At 42.0% G+C, this 16750-nt stretch overlaps 2 protein-coding genes and 1 long non-coding RNA gene across 3 annotated transcripts in view; 1 reads left to right on the forward strand and 2 right to left on the reverse strand.

Moving 5' to 3' along the window:
- Positions 1-1656, reverse strand: twist1a (twist family bHLH transcription factor 1a). Its single transcript, XM_034125036.1, has 2 exons — positions 892-1656; positions 1-477 (listed from the first exon to the last, which is right to left on the reverse strand). The coding sequence occupies exon 1, from the start codon at positions 1498-1500 to the stop codon at positions 919-921; it is 582 nt and encodes a 193-aa protein (XP_033980927.1). The 5' UTR covers positions 1501-1656; the 3' UTR covers positions 1-477; positions 892-918.
- LOC117478130 overlaps positions 1506-16750 on the forward strand; it is a 22673-nt gene continuing 7428 nt past the window's right edge. Inside the window, exons 1-2 of the long non-coding RNA XR_004555388.1 lie at positions 1506-1593; positions 6945-7017. This is a non-coding gene — a long non-coding RNA (uncharacterized LOC117478130). The remainder of the gene's footprint in view (positions 1594-6944; positions 7018-16750) is intronic.
- polr1f (RNA polymerase I subunit F) overlaps positions 15338-16750 on the reverse strand; it is a 4471-nt gene continuing 3058 nt past the window's right edge. Inside the window, exon 4 of the mRNA XM_034125034.1 lies at positions 15338-16441. Within this exon, the coding sequence (XP_033980925.1) occupies positions 15997-16441 (445 nt within the window). The 3' untranslated portion in view covers positions 15338-15996. The remainder of the gene's footprint in view (positions 16442-16750) is intronic.

A 16750-nucleotide genomic window follows, 5' to 3' on the forward strand; every position in this document is an offset into this window, starting at 1 on the left:
TGATACTTTCATTTTTTTTATTCAAGATATTAGCAAATATTTACAACACTCAAAATGCGCAGATTTCTGATCCATTCAGCATTCTGGGATATCCCAAAAATAAATAACTTTTATTTGAGTGGAAGAAAAAGGAATGTCGAGCCTCTGTAGAAAAATAAATACAGAGTACTTCATTTGCTGTGAAACACTGTCACAGGGAATGAATTGTCATTTTTCTCTCATGTTTCAAAACAGAGTGGCTCCTCAGAAATCACTTTCTGTTTTTACAACATTCATGGTCGCAGTGGTCTTTCTTTCTTCATATCCGTCCTGTCTGTCCTAAGTGCTCCCTTGCAAACATTACAGTCCTTGCAGCAGGGAATATGAAAAGCCCACTCTCCTCCGAGGCCCACAGCGGCAGGCCCTTCATCTGTGTTCAGCCTGTTTCAGTCTATCTGAAGGGTCGGCCTGATCCACTGGTTCTGCACTCTGGATATTCTGTAAAAGAAACATTATTTAGATTAATAAAACATCCAACACAGAAAAATTGCATAAAATGTAATGCATTTGAAGATAAAACTTGCAGCAGTAAACTGGTTGTGGCCTTTGAGGTATGCATGTAAACATTTTCTGGGGTAAAAAAAAGCACATTTCCCATATTTTCTAAGTAGCCAACTTCCAAATAGATTGTGCAATCTTGAGGCTGTCTTACAAATAACGTGAACACTATTTAGTCACAGTCTTCAGGGAAGTGTTTTGGGGGGATTCCATGCAAACATTGGAGCAATAATATCCCTGGAAGGACATTAAAATAATATTACTTTAAGATTGGTCATGCGTAAAATACGCATTGGAACATTTTGGCACGGTTTGTCTCCCTGCAGGATGAAAAGTTGAAGTCGCTCATCTTACCGTGCTGTACCATCCACAGCAGCCCTGCTAGTGGGACGTCGTAGTAGTGGTAGTAGTAGACAAGGACCACGAGCCCCCCATTCTCCAGACCGAGAACGCGTAGCTCAGGCGCTCGTGCGCCACGTAGCTGCAGCTGGTCGCTCGCGCGTCCAGCTCGTCACTCTGCAGAACTTGGCACAGGAAGTCGATGTACCGGGACGCCAGCTTTAGTGTCTGGATCTTGCTGAGTTTGTCTGACGGGAGGGTTGGAACGATCTTACGCAACGACGTGAACGCCTCGTTCAGGGACTGCGTTCGTTGGCGCTCGCGGATGTTGGCCACCACGCGCTGTGTGTGCAGGTCATCGAAGGAGGGCTCGGGGCTGCTGCTGCTGCTGGCCTCGCTGTCGCCGCTCCCCGCGCTGCCGCCTCCTCCTTCGCAGCTCTTTCTGCATTTCTTCTTCCCGGTCTCCATGCTCGGACTCTCCAAGTCTCCCTCCTCTTCAACCTTGTCATCTGCGCGCCTCCGTGTTGCTCGCCGCTTCCTCGCGCCTCTCCTGGGCAGCTCACGGTCGGTCTCCTCCTCGCTGTTTCCCGCACTGTCCATTGGAGAGGAGTCCTCTTCCCGCATCGTCTCTTCCAAAACTTGTATATGGTCTGTGGGAGCGTAATAACCCCTGACCCAAATTCAGGAAACTGGCTACAACATCAACAAACACGACAGGTAATAAGAAGTGTGGCCTGAAAGGGGGGGTGGGCTGGTATTACGGTAAATCTCGTGCGCCAAAGAGAGGGAGAGGTGTCTGCCAGACTGGGAGGACCGGGGTTCTTATAGAGGGGAGAGGGCAGGAGGATTCTGGGGAGTGCTGTGATTGGGTGAGGAGGGGTGTAACCCAATACTGCAGGGGAAGGCGAGTTCTAGCTATAATATCAGAAATGCTGTTTAAGACTCCTTGAGGCTCCCTTACACAAGATTGCGAAAGAGGGTGTGGGGCGAAGTGTTGTTGAATCATATGTGTAGATTTGTGCAAGGGAAGCAGAAACTGTTCCTGTTTTAGGGGATTCAATATTTCTCCATTATCTACGCCTGTTTACTTCTGCCTCTAATACACATTGTTCTTTTTTCTTAAAGTGTTGAATTTTGGCCTGTAGTGTAAATTAAACAGAACAACTATTTTTTGTAAGGAAATTAACGAGTTAATCTAGCCGTATCATAACTGGAGCTGTTTAACATCTTGCAATAGCTGAATAATACGTATTTTTATAGAAAATCCCCACTATGCCATTTGGACTGTTTGTCATAAACAAATAGTATAAAGTATTTTTGCAGCACCATCAACTTTTAACACATCTAAGTATGTTAGTAAGGCCTATTAACTAATATTAATTAATATTTATTTTGAATACCTTGATGCATTTGCTGTTTTAATACGTTTCAAGTTATTTTTAACAGTTGCCATGCCTCTTTATATAGGTTGACTGGCATGTATTTCTTATTACAATTACATTTAGTCTGTTCGGCTTTTAAGTCTCCCTGCACAGGTCTAGACACTGAGTTGGGAGCAGTGGTGGCGGTAAAAAAATATCAGACCTACTGAAACACAGGAGGTTGTCACAGTAGGAGGGCTCAGCTCGTAAGCAGAGCGAGGTGTTTATTTTCCCGTCAGCAGCCCCGCGTTGAGGTATGCGCTGAAATGGGTCTGACTCCCGCAGGGATCTGGACACCGAGGCTCAGGTTTAAAAGACCGGCCGACCCAGGGAGCTCTCAGGGCGGATCCGAGCTCACAGCGGGAAGGCGGTGTACGGCTGGAGAGCAATGCAAACACCGGAGGTGATGAGAGAGAGAGAGACTCGCACGCACAAAGTTTAAACACGCACACATGACCACCCAGCTGTGGGGCCTGCCACGCTACAATATCAAAAACCAGCCTCTAGATGTGGCTGAAACTAAATCTGGCAACTTTTGGAGGTGGTCTGTGGTGTGAATCATCCACAGGGAGGCCTCAGCTCTGATGAGGGAGGAGGAGGTTCACAGCAGGCCAGGTCTGGTCCCTTTATATCAGGAAGACCCGCCACAAGCGCCTGTCGGGCCTGGATCTCCCTGCAATGACTCAATTTACACCTCAGTGATAAAGATAACACCCATCGTCACGCAGTGAGACTTGACTTTGCGATTCAAATCCGAGTAATCTTTGCTCATTTGCACGTGACACACAGTTGATAATGTTTAAGGCCCAGTAAATCTTGTTTTTGTTCTGAGCAAATCTTTAAGCTTCCCTTGATCTCAGCCACACCTGTCCCATCTGCACAAGGACAGGTGAGGCTGTGTCGCTCTCCAAGGTGCTGAAATAAATAACACACCTGAAGCGTTTAACCTTAGCATCTTAAATGTGCTGCCAACTTTTATTAGCACACTTTTTTATTACTGTGTAAGATGTACACTTTTTCAAATGTTGGAAGCAGGCTTCTAATTCTAGACAATAAACGCGAATTACATTATAATAGGCTATAGCTATAGGCATTGACGAGTTTAAACACAATTAAGTTGTTTTCTTAATGTTGCAGAGCAAAGAACACCGAAACTATACGAGCATTTTGATTTATTTTTAAGCAGCAAAAAGTCACTCACTCATATATTAGGCTTAGGGAAATATTTGGAATTAATGCTGTGCTGGTTTTATAATTGTTGTCTTAATAATTGTTGAAAGAAAAGAAAATATTTCACCGATAAACGTTTTTGACATAAGGGATATTTCTGAGACGTTGTAAATAAGAAAGACTGTGTGAAAACTGTAGTTTTTAAATATGTATTTGTCGTATCTTGAATAGTTTGAATAAAGCTGAAACGAATGCACATTAAGATCAGTTCACAACCATTTCCGTATTAAACTGAATCCAATCTCCAGGGGGAAAAGTTAATATTGGACACTTTTAAATCAGGTGTTCTCCAGCAGGTCCGTCATGAAGGAGATGTAGACGATGGCCAGCCGGAGTGTGTCTATACGGGACAGTCTCTTCTCGTAGGCGAATGTGGGAACTTTCCTCCTCAGTTCATCAAACGCCTCATTCAGGCTAAACATCCTCTTCCTCTCCCGCACATTGGCCGCCTGCCGCTGGACCACGTTGATGATCCGCCTCCGTTTGGACTTGCTGTGATGGCCGTGCGCGCTGCAGTATCTCAGTTCGTGCTCGTCGTCCTCCATGTCGCTCCAGGGCGAGTCGCTCAGCCGCGTCTGGGTGTCCGGGCTGGATGCGTCATCATCCACCTGCCGTTTGGCCTCCGATGCGAACTTTTGCGGAAACTCCATCATGTTCATGTCACTGACAAAATCTATTAACGTGGAGTCTAAGCGGCCCTGCATGTCCACATTCAGTCCCAAACCGCAGACTCAAAGGATATGCAACATTTATAAGTCTGCTATTCAGTCAAGCATACAAACTGACGCCAATCAAAGGTTGCAGGACTGGCTGAAGTCACTCACCAGTCACAGAGATCAAAAGGGGAAAGCATCTCAACAAGTAAATCCAAATGTCTCCAAATCCGGTCGACAGGGTGAGATCCTATTTGGCTCAAGTCCAAGGGTTTTAACCTGCTGTTTTAATAAGTCGCCTATGCCTCCTCACAGCGAGACATCTTTCATATCCCCTCTACCTCTAAATTGAGTCCATTTCTAAAGTAAGCCAGCCGGTGACTGGGTTGAATCCGAGGAGAGAGGCTTAAAAAGCCAAGAGGAAGCTGCGGTCCCTGCCAATTGATGCTCTGTCCTCCTGGAGGCCCTTAATGAGCTTCTGAAGAACGGAGGCTCTTGACAGAGGGTCATACAGTCTTGTTTGCACTCTCCCCTCTGCTTCAGAGGCTAAATAATGACACTTTTATCACTTAAACAGGCCGAAAGAAGACCACATAGAACATTCCCTAACAGTCACTATACGCCACAAGCTTTTCTGTTGCAAATTAAAGCAAATAGCTGTCCGTTCCCATGGCAGGACAGAGTCCACACTACAGGAACTGCTGAGAGAGACACTGCTGTAACTGTGGGCTCTTTGCCTCTGTGCTAGGACACTTTTACAAGTCCTGTATTACTGAGACCAACACTTTGTAATATTGTTGTTGTTAACAAAGATAGTGACCTGAATACTATAAGCTTTCTAGGCTAAAAAGAATAAGGCTTCACTGAGACAACCTCTATGAACCCAGTCACCCATTGTTCATGATTTTCTGAAAGCCAATAATGACAAAAAAGTGTACACAATTTTCCCACAACTTTTTACAAGTTATTATCTTTTTGGGGTGGAAGTAATACAAGCATCTATCTCAGTTCTTATGATGAGTATCGTTTTGCTTAGCTGACCTACAGGAGGACATTTACAGAAATCGCACAAGACTTGCCAACTGCTATTTCATTCTTGCTTTACCCAATAAAGTTTTTCGAGTATTTAATTTAATTTGACTCGAATCAGACAGTTTGACTGAGAACACAAACAGCGATTGGCCTAATAACTGAAAAGGCAGGAAGTAAGGTTGCATTTCATACATAAACACAGGTTCTGTTAGGAACAAAAACAGTCTGCAGACTTTTAGTCTCTTGGGGTTAAATAACTCACTCAAGGGCAAATCAACTATTGTGGTTTAAGGAGGAGACACTGAGCTGTTCTGAAGGTTTATGAATTCAGCCAGTGTAGTGCTGGTGGTTTAAAGCCCACTCATGATGACAAGTTCTTCCTGAGACATGCAATGTTCAAACGTTTAGTTTCACAGACGTGGACTAACTGGGTAACTCATCATATTATTGCTGAATTATGATAAGTTCTCTTTGGCCGTTTCTGGGAAGTCAGGGGTTTTGGTCAGTCACCTATGGAGCTTGACAGAGATTTGCATTGTAGCTGAAGATGCCATTCATTAATGCAGTTGGTTGCCAGGTCCCTGCAACCAACATGTGATTTGTTTTTATTTGAGTGGTGGTCTTGTGCTGTTGTTAGGTTTAAGAAGTCGTATTGAGTACTGTTTGTTGCTTTTGCTATTGTGATGTAAGGTCACTTTCCAACCATTAACAGCAAGTTTGGTCACTCTCTAATCGGCCATACTTTATATTTAACAGGGTTGAAAAAATGAATAAATGCTTCATGATCCATTATAACATAATTGCAGACAAAAAAGTAATTTGTTAATTACTAAAAAAGATTAACTGGTTGCGGTTTGTAAACAAAGCATTAAGAGAGTCTACTGGCTTACTGAGGATACAGCAAACTACAAATTCATTTTTAATTTAGGACTAGTCTTTTCCCTATTGGGGTCTTGCCTTGCTATTTTATTGTTTGGAGCTGTGCCAGCTTACTTTTGGATGCCTTGTTTACAATCTGGCGAGCGCTTGCTAAGTTTTCATAGAAGTTGACGTCCAGAAACGTCCCAAAATGAAAATAAAGCAGAGGGCTCTGCAGATAAATACTCCACCAAACTTCCAGTAGGTCATTATTTTTTGAGTCCATGAATTGTTCTATACGAGATCCTACTCATTATGCCTTTCAATTAGTTGCATTCATAATTGTATGTCTTAATGAGTTTTAAATACATTTATGATCTAAACAATGTATCGTAAAAATGGCTTAATCTAGAAGAAAAGTCATATTTATTTGGGAAGACTAGCACATTGATGCATGCACAAAAGAGAGACAATACTAAATAAGACTTTTACCTTAATTACAATTTTGGATTTGTCTACGTTTGAAAACATGTAAACCTTTGGGATACTGATCACACCTAAACAACAAATTAAATATAGGACTAGTGGTTTTTAAACATTATAATGAGATGTTGCATGTTATATCTTTAATTAAGTGTTTCATTTGAAATATTTTCTTAAAAAGGCTGCAGTTCAAATTAATTTGGCAGTATGGATCCTCTTTCAGTAACATGTTGTTAACATGTTGTCTCATTAGTGACAGTAACTTTGTGTTTTATGCGTTCCTGTGTGATTATTAATACACAAGAGTGTGAGCGCACCAGTGTCTTTGTATATACTCTACCTCAATGTATCTTCTCCATCTCTCTCCGCTCTCTGTTTTCCCGACTGGCAGATAAACATGATGGGACATTCCGCCGGTCGTCGTGGAAACGCTGAGAAAGCACAGCTGGGCGGGAGAATATGAGGTAATCTCACCCTGGGGCTGCTGGGTAAATATTGGTCTTAAATAAGGAGTAAAACCCCAAAAGAGGCACACAAACACACACACACACACACACACACACACACACACACATACACACACACACACACACCACACACCCACACACCCACACACCACACACACACACACACACACACACACACACACACACACACACACACACACAGAGCCACACACACAGAGCCACACACACACACCTACAGGGGTTTATCCCCAGTTGAAAACACACAGGACAGACCTTCACACAGAGACTCATAATAGCCCATTTCCTGCTCTGCTCTGTTATTATTGTTTACACTGAGAGGGAAATTAATGATAGTTTGTGGTAAGTATATGTGAAAGTAAACAGGTTTGACGGAAACAACCTCAGTTTAAAGAGGAAATATCATCAAGAAGCCTGGATGTTCAATTCAGGTAAAGTTGGGGTAAGCAGCTTTTGGGAAATTAGCATGAGTAAGCTAGATTCTGAAAGTATACACATGGAAAACCCCCCTCGCTTCAGGCTTTGCTCTAAAGCCACTACTCCTAAACATTGGGAAGCGTTGGGAAGATAAGTGCAGCACATCCTTGTCATCACTGACCATACTTTTCTACATCATGTCTCTGTAACAAGCAAGAAAACAACTCTGTATAGGGACATTTAGTCTGGATAAGACTTTGGTCACGAACAATGAGTTTTACTATATATGTATGATTGCAGGTAAATGGGCTATATGTACAACATAACAAAAAATGCTTCTAAAAACAAATTCCCTACCCTTGCCTTAAATTGATATAAACATAGCATGAAAAGTAAGGACATTTGAGTTTGGGAGATTACTGTACTATAGATTTGCAGTCAAGGTTTACAGGACGATAATGGCCGACGGCTCTCTGCCCAGACAATCCAGAACAAACTGCACGCAACCAATCTCATCTCATAGGGCTGCCAGGAGGCTGCCATAACTGCACTTAAATGAATACATTGTTAAATTGCCAATATGTCTGTTTAGTCAGACTTCAATCATCCAATCCACCAAACAACACCAAAAAAGAGTCAACAGCAAAAAGAAAGCTGTTTGGCATTGGCAGAGAACATTTGACACATTTTCACAGCTCTGGTTTAAACCTCTGGGGATCATGAATATCTGTATCTAATATCAAGGCATGCCATTCAATAGTTGTAGATCGAAGATAAGTATGGCAGATTGTTGATCAAGACAAACGAATGCAATGTAGCGCTTCAGTCCATAAATGCATTATTTTACAGCTCATAGCAGAAAGACACTCTTGACACTAAACCCCTTGTGGATTTTAGATCAATAAATCATCAGAGTAACATCTTCATAGGCGGCTTGGGAAGAATGGACTTTGAGTGTGGAAAATATGATTTCACTAATTTCACATGATGATTGAGTGTGGAAAATGGTGTGGATTTTTTTAATATGCAAGTGTTTTGTTTTCATGCTGAAGCAGTAGTCACTTCTTTTGTGTGTAAATAAGATATCTATGGAGAACAGTAGGCTGTGTGTCTTGGAGTGTGGTGCTCCAGAGCAGCCAGGGCTGTTCTCACCGTGTAAATCTGTCTTCCTCCTCCTGTGTGCACAGCCAAATCTCTCCCACCACCACCACCACCACTGTAAATCTGAAAGTAGACAGTTCTCTTACGTACTGTTTCTTTCTCTTTCCTCGACACTGTGTCCTCCTCAGTTTGGTGTTCTTCTCCAAATGAACATCCAGTCACTCTATCTATGTTGTGCGAATTCTAAGTGGTGAAAGAAAACTAGTTTGACAAAGGTTTAACCAGAGCTGTGTGATGATTGCAAATGCAGACTCAAATTACATTATCCAACTTTGGCAGTACTTTCCTTTATCAGGGTATTTCCAATAAAGCACATTTTGAACATTTGAGAGAAGACGAGTCAGTGGGAAGCCGGGGGAGTAAGAGAGATGAGTTTAACTCCTGACTCCAGCCTCTTTTTCATTGTGTCACTGGGACTCTTTTGGCCTTTATTCCCTTCTCTTTCCCCACCCAAAAGCTGACTCTTTGGTTCACTTGTCCCGCCTTCCTGCCTTCTGATTTGCCGGGCACTTTAGCCAACATCCAGTCATGGTGTGTTTACACGGCCAGCAGGGTTCATGCGTGTGTGTAAATTGGATGAATCCCAATACCACATCATATATCTCCTTCCCCCCCCTCCCTTCCTTCTCCAAACGTAAACCTGCACTCGCCAAACCGCTGCATGCCCTCAGCTCCTCCTTCCAAATTATTCTCCTCTTAATCCAACATCTCAAACCTCTCAGCTCTCCCTCTCCACTGCCACACTGAACTCCCCCACCCACCTTCACCCATGTCAGCACCTTGCCTCAGCTTACACCCACCCCCCTTCTGCAAGTCTGAGTAATGTCTGTGTTTATTTTCTGAAAGAAGGTCAACCACTCTTTGCTGTGTTTTTTAAGGGTGCCATGTTTCATTTGTTTTAACACTCATATTCTGAGCTGGTGTATGCTGAGAAGACTATAGAGTAAGATGCTAATGGGTGATGATGATGAGGATGATGATGAAGATGTAGAGAGGTGAATTGCGCCATAGCAATGTGGCACTATAGGTTTGAACGTGCCATACAAAGTGTGTTTGTCACGGTTTGTTCTGGTTTACATTTAAATCAACATTATGCAACTATATTACTGTAAAAAGGGGGTGATGCTTTTTTTCTCTACACTGTGCCAGAACTGCTTTGGAACAGAGTCCAGTTGGAAAATATGGACAGCAGCACTGAGGAGAAACGTCACCAATTCTCTCGCTAACAATAAAACAGCCTTGTGAATGTCAGATTACTGATCATAGTTCCTGGAAGCAGCCCTGCTTCAGCCGCCCTTCAACTACTCACAACATCCCAATAATGGCATTCAAAAACACAACAAAGTATTTGGGAAGACGGACTTGAGAATAAGTAAGAACGCACTTCTATTGGCTAGCACTCTAACACATTGTACATAATATGCTAAGGGTCGGGAAAAGGCCAGCAGATCACACGTAAGAGGTTGACTAATCACAACATAGCCAGCCTGCTAACCAATCAGAGCAGACTGGGCTGGAGGGTGAAAAGAGGTAGTTTGAGAGAAATAAAACATTTTTTGAACATTAATTAATGTAAACATGTCACAGTAGAAGCACAAAATGCTAATATGAACCTGAAAATGAGTATAATATATCCTCTTTCAGACAGTAACTGAGAATCACTGAGGAATCACTTGACACCAACAGCCACCATGCTTTTACAGTTCAACAATATCCACAAAACAATATCAATAATAATTAATTTGGTTGTTTGTTTGACCATTCTATAATGTTTGACATAATGCAGAAGTGCATCTGTTCTGACATGTATTAATTGTTATTTACTATGTGTTGGGGTTTGTTCACCTCTGATACCTTTTCTTTATTAGGGCTCTTGTGTGGACGGAGGAGGGGTAAGGTAAACAGTTTTATTCACAACAGCTGGATTACAATTTGATGATTTACATTTGACCAAATCCTTGGGACATTTTCGGCGAATCGTGTTTAGAATATGTTCTCGCTTCTCTCACACAGCTTCAAAATGAAAGTAAAGCTGTTTTGGAAAACTGCAAAACTTAGTAAAAAACCATCTCAAGTCCATAAAGATGCTTATAGTTGTTGGATCATATTGTTGTTTATGATGAACCAGCGGCCGTTTCAATCTTTCAAACGCTCCCGTAAAAGACAATGACTAATATTTAACCCCCTTTTCATATTTAATAATGATGAAAAAGTTGCTTCTGCACCAGCTCTCTAACCTCATGAGCTTTTCAGATTCGCCATGAGTAAGTGCTGCTGTCTTTGGCATGGACCTCTAAAATCACTTAGGAAAACTGGAAGATCTCAGTGTCGTTGTTTTTATGATCAACACATTTGTCATATGTAGTCTTCGGTAAATGAAATGATCCTTCTTGCCAGAGACAGCGGATGGTTCACTTATCCGGGGGAGTATCCTTTATCTTCATGACAACTACTTTGTAGGCGTCCAGCGTTCAGGTCTAACCCACACATCATCAGCAGCTCTTTGGCCACCCAGATTTCATATTTCTTCCTCTATCTGCCCTCTTTCCTATATCTACGTACAGCTCTGCTCTGTAGTTTGACAAGGTTGTCATCAAAATATAATGATAACATATTTAGTTGTGTCCTGGGTATTCTCCTGTAAAGCTACATGACTAAACATGAGATCATTTTTTCCAGTCATGTACGTTTTTTTCCACTTCTTTTGGCTTATTTATTTTTCTGTGGTTTTGGGAGGTTGTGGCAGAAAGTCTGATGATATGCGTTCGTCTTCTTAACCCTCCCCTCATTACTCCTCTCTGCAGCTCTGCTTCGAAAGGTATAGGGACTGATAAAAGAAAAGGCTTTTTACATTAGCTTGTTGTTCCATAGTAAATCACACTGTTCACTTTTATGTGTATGCTGAAAAAGGATTTGGCCTCATTCTTTCAATATTAGCTCTGTATCTTTGGATGATGTGACTATCATAATAGTGGCATACAGTTAAGATTTGAAAAAAACGTTTACTTTTTATCTTTGGTGCTGCCATATTTCTGCAGTGTTCTTGGGTGTAGGAGTTACAGTTTGGACTGAACACTGTCTAGACGTATGAGCCTCTCATTACCTCCTGATTACACTGAGCCCTATTAATCTCACTGGGCTGGCCGGCAAGGCACACACACACACACACACACACACACACACACACACACACACACACACACACACACACACACACACACACACACACACACACACACACACACACACAAATGTTGTGTTGGAAATTCAGATTGAAATATTGTTTGTTTAAAAAAATAATCATAATGGAAAAAACAATGTGAATGTGTAAATGTCATGCAATATCCACATGTGATGTATGTTATTGTGTTCAGACAGATTCAATCAGGTTTACCAGAACTGGGACAAATCTGTAAATACATTTCAATTTCAATGTTGGTATTTGTAACACTGATCAACAGAGCAAACGACAAATTCAGCCGGGTTAATATTTCTAGCCCTATCTTTTAATTCTTTACACAACAAGTGTTTTTAATTTATCATGTGAACAACCAAATGTAACACTATAAATGCCTACCAGGAGACACATGCACTGTACTGTAAATATCGTGTCTCTCCACACTATTAGAGACCTGCTCGTTTCAGAATGACCAACAATTGTTTTGACCAAAACAAATATCCAGTCTGGAGAATGAATACGTAAAACTATAGTCATTCAAAAAATGTATTTTGTATTAACTCAGTCCACTTACTACACTCACAAACAGAGAGGAGGTCAGGTGACCAAATTGTCTTAGTTGAAAGTAACACAATCCTCCGTTATCTGATGTCATTTAATCAGTCGTTTCATTTACACGCGTCCTGATGACTCCCTGAGGTATCTAAACGATAATAGGCGTTTGGAATTGGACAAACACACAGAGACTCAAACACAATTCCCTTGAGGAAAATAGTGTCACAAAAATTCCCGTCTGTCGTCGCCAGGGTTACTGAGGGCAGCACGGTGGGTGTCTGGTGCCAAGGAAACAAACTATGGGAATCCAACTCACCAACCAAAAGTAATGTTTACTTTTGGGGTTAATAGTGTGTGTGCATGTGCTCTTGTATACAACTGTGTGGACTCTGACTCTTTGGGAAGGAGTTTAATGCGGGGATGCTCAACTGGATTTGCTCCGGGAGACACTTCTTTCAAAATTACAGGAGGTCAGGGGACAGTTCATAAACAAACATTAATAATATTTATCAGATCAAATGGATTTCAGACTTAGCCTGGACCTCTGTCAGGGGGTAGGATCTTTCCCTGGCACTTTTTTAAAAAACAAACAAGCTTCATTAGTCTATTCACATGCTTTTCGTGAAACATTGGCACCTCATTAACATTTGACATGAATAATTGTGAATTAAAAATATTGTCAGTTCACCACTCTACCCTCTATCAGAGGACAGATTTGGCCTGAATATTGAGGATCCTTGCTTTAATGCTCGAGCCCATCTTACTGTGCTTGGGCTGTTTGCCTACTTGAGAGAGCACAAAAAACCGAGATGCAAAGCAGGAGTGCCAAGAAACTCCTAGAAATGCCTTTGAAAATGCCATAAAGGGATTTCATGGATGTCAGTAGGCCTGTGAGAGATGGGCCTTGATACGCGTCAGCCCTGGCCGGGCCGTGTTGGAGGATATATGGCCACAGTTGCACGGCTCTGACTGGTGGAACACTTAAGGTTTTATGACCTGCTGCCATTTGGGGCTCAGGGACAGAGCAGAGTGCCGACCACATAACTAATTAGGCCCGGCTGACGAGGGTGTGCAAGGATGGGGATTTGTGGATTGTGGGCTGTGGATATGGTGTGTCTTCAAGGGTGAATGAGTGAGTGGGCCAGTGAGTGTATGGCATGGGTCGCGGTGTGTCTATGTGTGTGTTTGTGTGTGTTCTGAACCTGGAGCATTGCGTCAGGGAGCCGTTTGTTCTCCAAAAAGACTTCAGGGGCTCTTTCATGTATGAGCCGCCATGCCTGGAAACTTTGACACAGGAGATAGAGACACAGGCAATCTACACACACACACACACACACACACACACACATCAGAGACCACTCCTTGAGAGGCAGCGAGAGGTGTATGAAAAGATGGCCTGCTCAACAAAAACAACACTCCTGCCATTGTCTCATCTCTCTAGCCCTCCCTCTTCTTCTTCTCTCCATTTGAGGATCATGAAGATAAACGACCATGCGTAGATATGAGAGTCCAGTGGGGGGGGGGGTGTCAGAAGTGGAATGTGTGTGAACTGCACACCGCCTCCTATAAATCAGGGAGACAAGTAGGAGGAAGAGAGAAAGCAGGATAGGAAAAGAGGGGGAGTCGGGGCAAGGGAGTGATATGGGGAAGCACAAGATAAATGAGTGGTGATGGAGGGAGGGGGTACAGGTGCAAGAGAGGTGCACACACACTGGGGATGAATTTGGGGGAAAGAGGGATAAAGGAGGAGGGGGGCCCTCAGAGGACAATGACAGTGATTGATTTAAACCTTTTTAGCTTAACATTAGACGTTATGTGATTATTTATAGTTGAAAAGGTGGAGCTCGGATCATTTAGACCAGTCTTGGAGCGATTGTAATGTGATAAGTACATAAGATTGTCAAAAAAAGGTTTAGAGTAAAAGCTCTTCTGCTTAAGTCTAAAAAATGGATATCATGAGCCTGTCATTTTTTTATTGACAGCTCAAAACGTATCTCAGTAACACTTTATAAAACCTGAGGAGTTGGTAACTATGTTTGAATAAATCCTAAATTAGTAAAATACTATTAAGTTTTAAAGTCCATGATTAGGAACAACTTTTGGGTTTCCGATGTTCACAAATCATGTGGTAATAATGCAGATATACATGCTGATCATACATGGTAATCAGAGGTTCAGCATATGGAGAATTATTAGTTTTCTTGCTCTGAGTTAGGTGATCAGTTTGATGCAACTGTGACGTTTTAACCATAACATTGTTACTAGAAAACCAACAAAGGCAGGAGATACATTTAGAAGAGAACCATCCATTTAAAAAAGCAAATTGTTGTAATTACAATAAATATAACAATTAGATAGCTGTAGACGTTCTTGCAAGGACATTCTTTTTTACTTTGGATAGAGCCAAGCTATCAGTGTCCAGTCTTTAGTTTGCTAAGGTACGTAGCTGGCTGCAGCTTCACAATGATACAAGAAGTGAAATAAATGTTTTAATCTAACTCAGAGGGAAAACATGAATACATGTATCCATTTATAAATACTAATGGGTTTCTCACTACGCCTTCAAGTCTGCAGGTAAAATGTTGGGACTTTAAAGGCTTGATGTTCACAGATGTTGAGGATCAGGTGTGAAGGATGAAGATGAGATTAGTTAATTGCGGTTCCTTATCAGTCCTCTTTAGGCAGCTCCCGATAAGCTCTCCAACTCTTAGCACCTCACAGCTAATGAGACTCCCCACTGCAAGGCAGGCTTGTGTGTGGTGTGTTTGTGGGGGGGGGGGGTGGCAGAGGGGGGTAAAGAAAACACAAAGATCTTTAGGCTGTCTCTCAGCACTTTATCACTTAACACCCACTGGCTGGCATAAGAGTTTGTTGTGGAGGGGACGAGTCATATTGGTAACAGTTATCGTGACAGGGATGTACTTTTGTCCCAATCTATGTTTTCAGAATCAAACATTGTGATTGTTAATAAAAAAAATGGAAGCAGGGTTAACTTTTCAAAATATAGAACTCTTTAATCAGGATTGGTTATGAATATTTAACATATTTATTTTGGTAAACACACATTTTTGTTCTTTAAAAAGCGTGAATATTTGAGAGTAAAAAGCTTTCTCCTTAGACCGCAGCTGTAATTCAAGACAAACCTTTCAAAAGAGGCACATTAGACAAAAGTTGAGTTCCTTAAACTGAGCTCAGCAGTCTGAGGAGTTGATCAGCCCTGCTTCAGTATCCAAGCAGGAGAGATTGTACCAAAGTAAGCAATGATATTCATATATGTTTGTTCCCTATTTGGCTCTGTAAATCCAATATACAAGGCCTTTTTACTCTCAGATGTTAGACAGTGGGAGTTGTTGAGGTATCACTCCTGTTGGTGCCCCAGTGTTGCGGTATGAAGCAGTGTTGCTCCCTCCTCAGGCTGTGTGAGTGAGTTGCAGTCCGATAGAGACAGACCCATCCTCTAAGCTTTTAAAAATGTTCAACATGTGATTGTAGAATGGCTCCTTTAAGCAAGTTGGTCTGCAATTTGCTAAAATGGCCGGTCATTCATTAAGGCACGTCTGTATATTCTCCCAGAACCGTTGTCGTCATTAATGTTGTCTGAATTATTTACACACAATCGACCTGATTTCCAAACAGTGGAAACATTTTCAGGCAATGTTACTTTTTCTCTTCCTCTTGGATTTGGGTGCTTCTTCACTTAAGCTAGATGGGACACCTGTGTCAGTTTCAAGTTTCCTCTTCGTGCTCGGCTTGTCACTAAGGTAACCGCTCGAGTCACTGCCGTTGACCTCCATGCGAGAGAGCCCAACCTCCACCTCCTCTTCTTTCATATGTTTTTTCTTTTTCTTCTTCTTTTTCTCACCAGCTTCATTGACATTTTCGTCGTTCATTGTTCTGTTCAGCTCTGCTGTTGTGTCTTGGCAGGAGGGTGTGGTCATCTCCTCTTCTTTGACTTTGTCCTTCTTTTTCTTCTTCTTCTTCTTCTTCGGGGTGTCTTCAGGGGACTCCTCCATGGGTTCTGGTTCAGGTTCTGGCTGGTCTGCAGGGACGCCGGACTCTGAACTCTCAGCCATAGCCAGCAGCTCTTGAACCCTGAAACACAGTCAATCAATAAAGAGTTTAATTACACCTTTCAAAAGCATTTTACAACCAGTTAAAACAAATATAACAAGGTTAGTATTTAGTAGGTGCAGCGAAAAATTCACGTGGGTAGTAAAAAAAAAAAGACACATCCCCACCAGCATAAAAAAAAACTGGTTTTATAACATTGCAACTCAAATATCTTTTGTCGCTTGAAGACATCACCGTGGACCCTAGAATCCAAATGGATGTGGCAGACTTATTATGATCATGTACCTCTTTTGACAGTCTTTGTTCCTCAACCACTTCTTCGCTGTTACA

Source organism: Trematomus bernacchii, unplaced genomic scaffold (assembly GCF_902827165.1).
Source record: "Trematomus bernacchii unplaced genomic scaffold, fTreBer1.1, whole genome shotgun sequence".
NCBI lineage: Eukaryota > Metazoa > Chordata > Actinopteri > Perciformes > Nototheniidae > Trematomus > Trematomus bernacchii.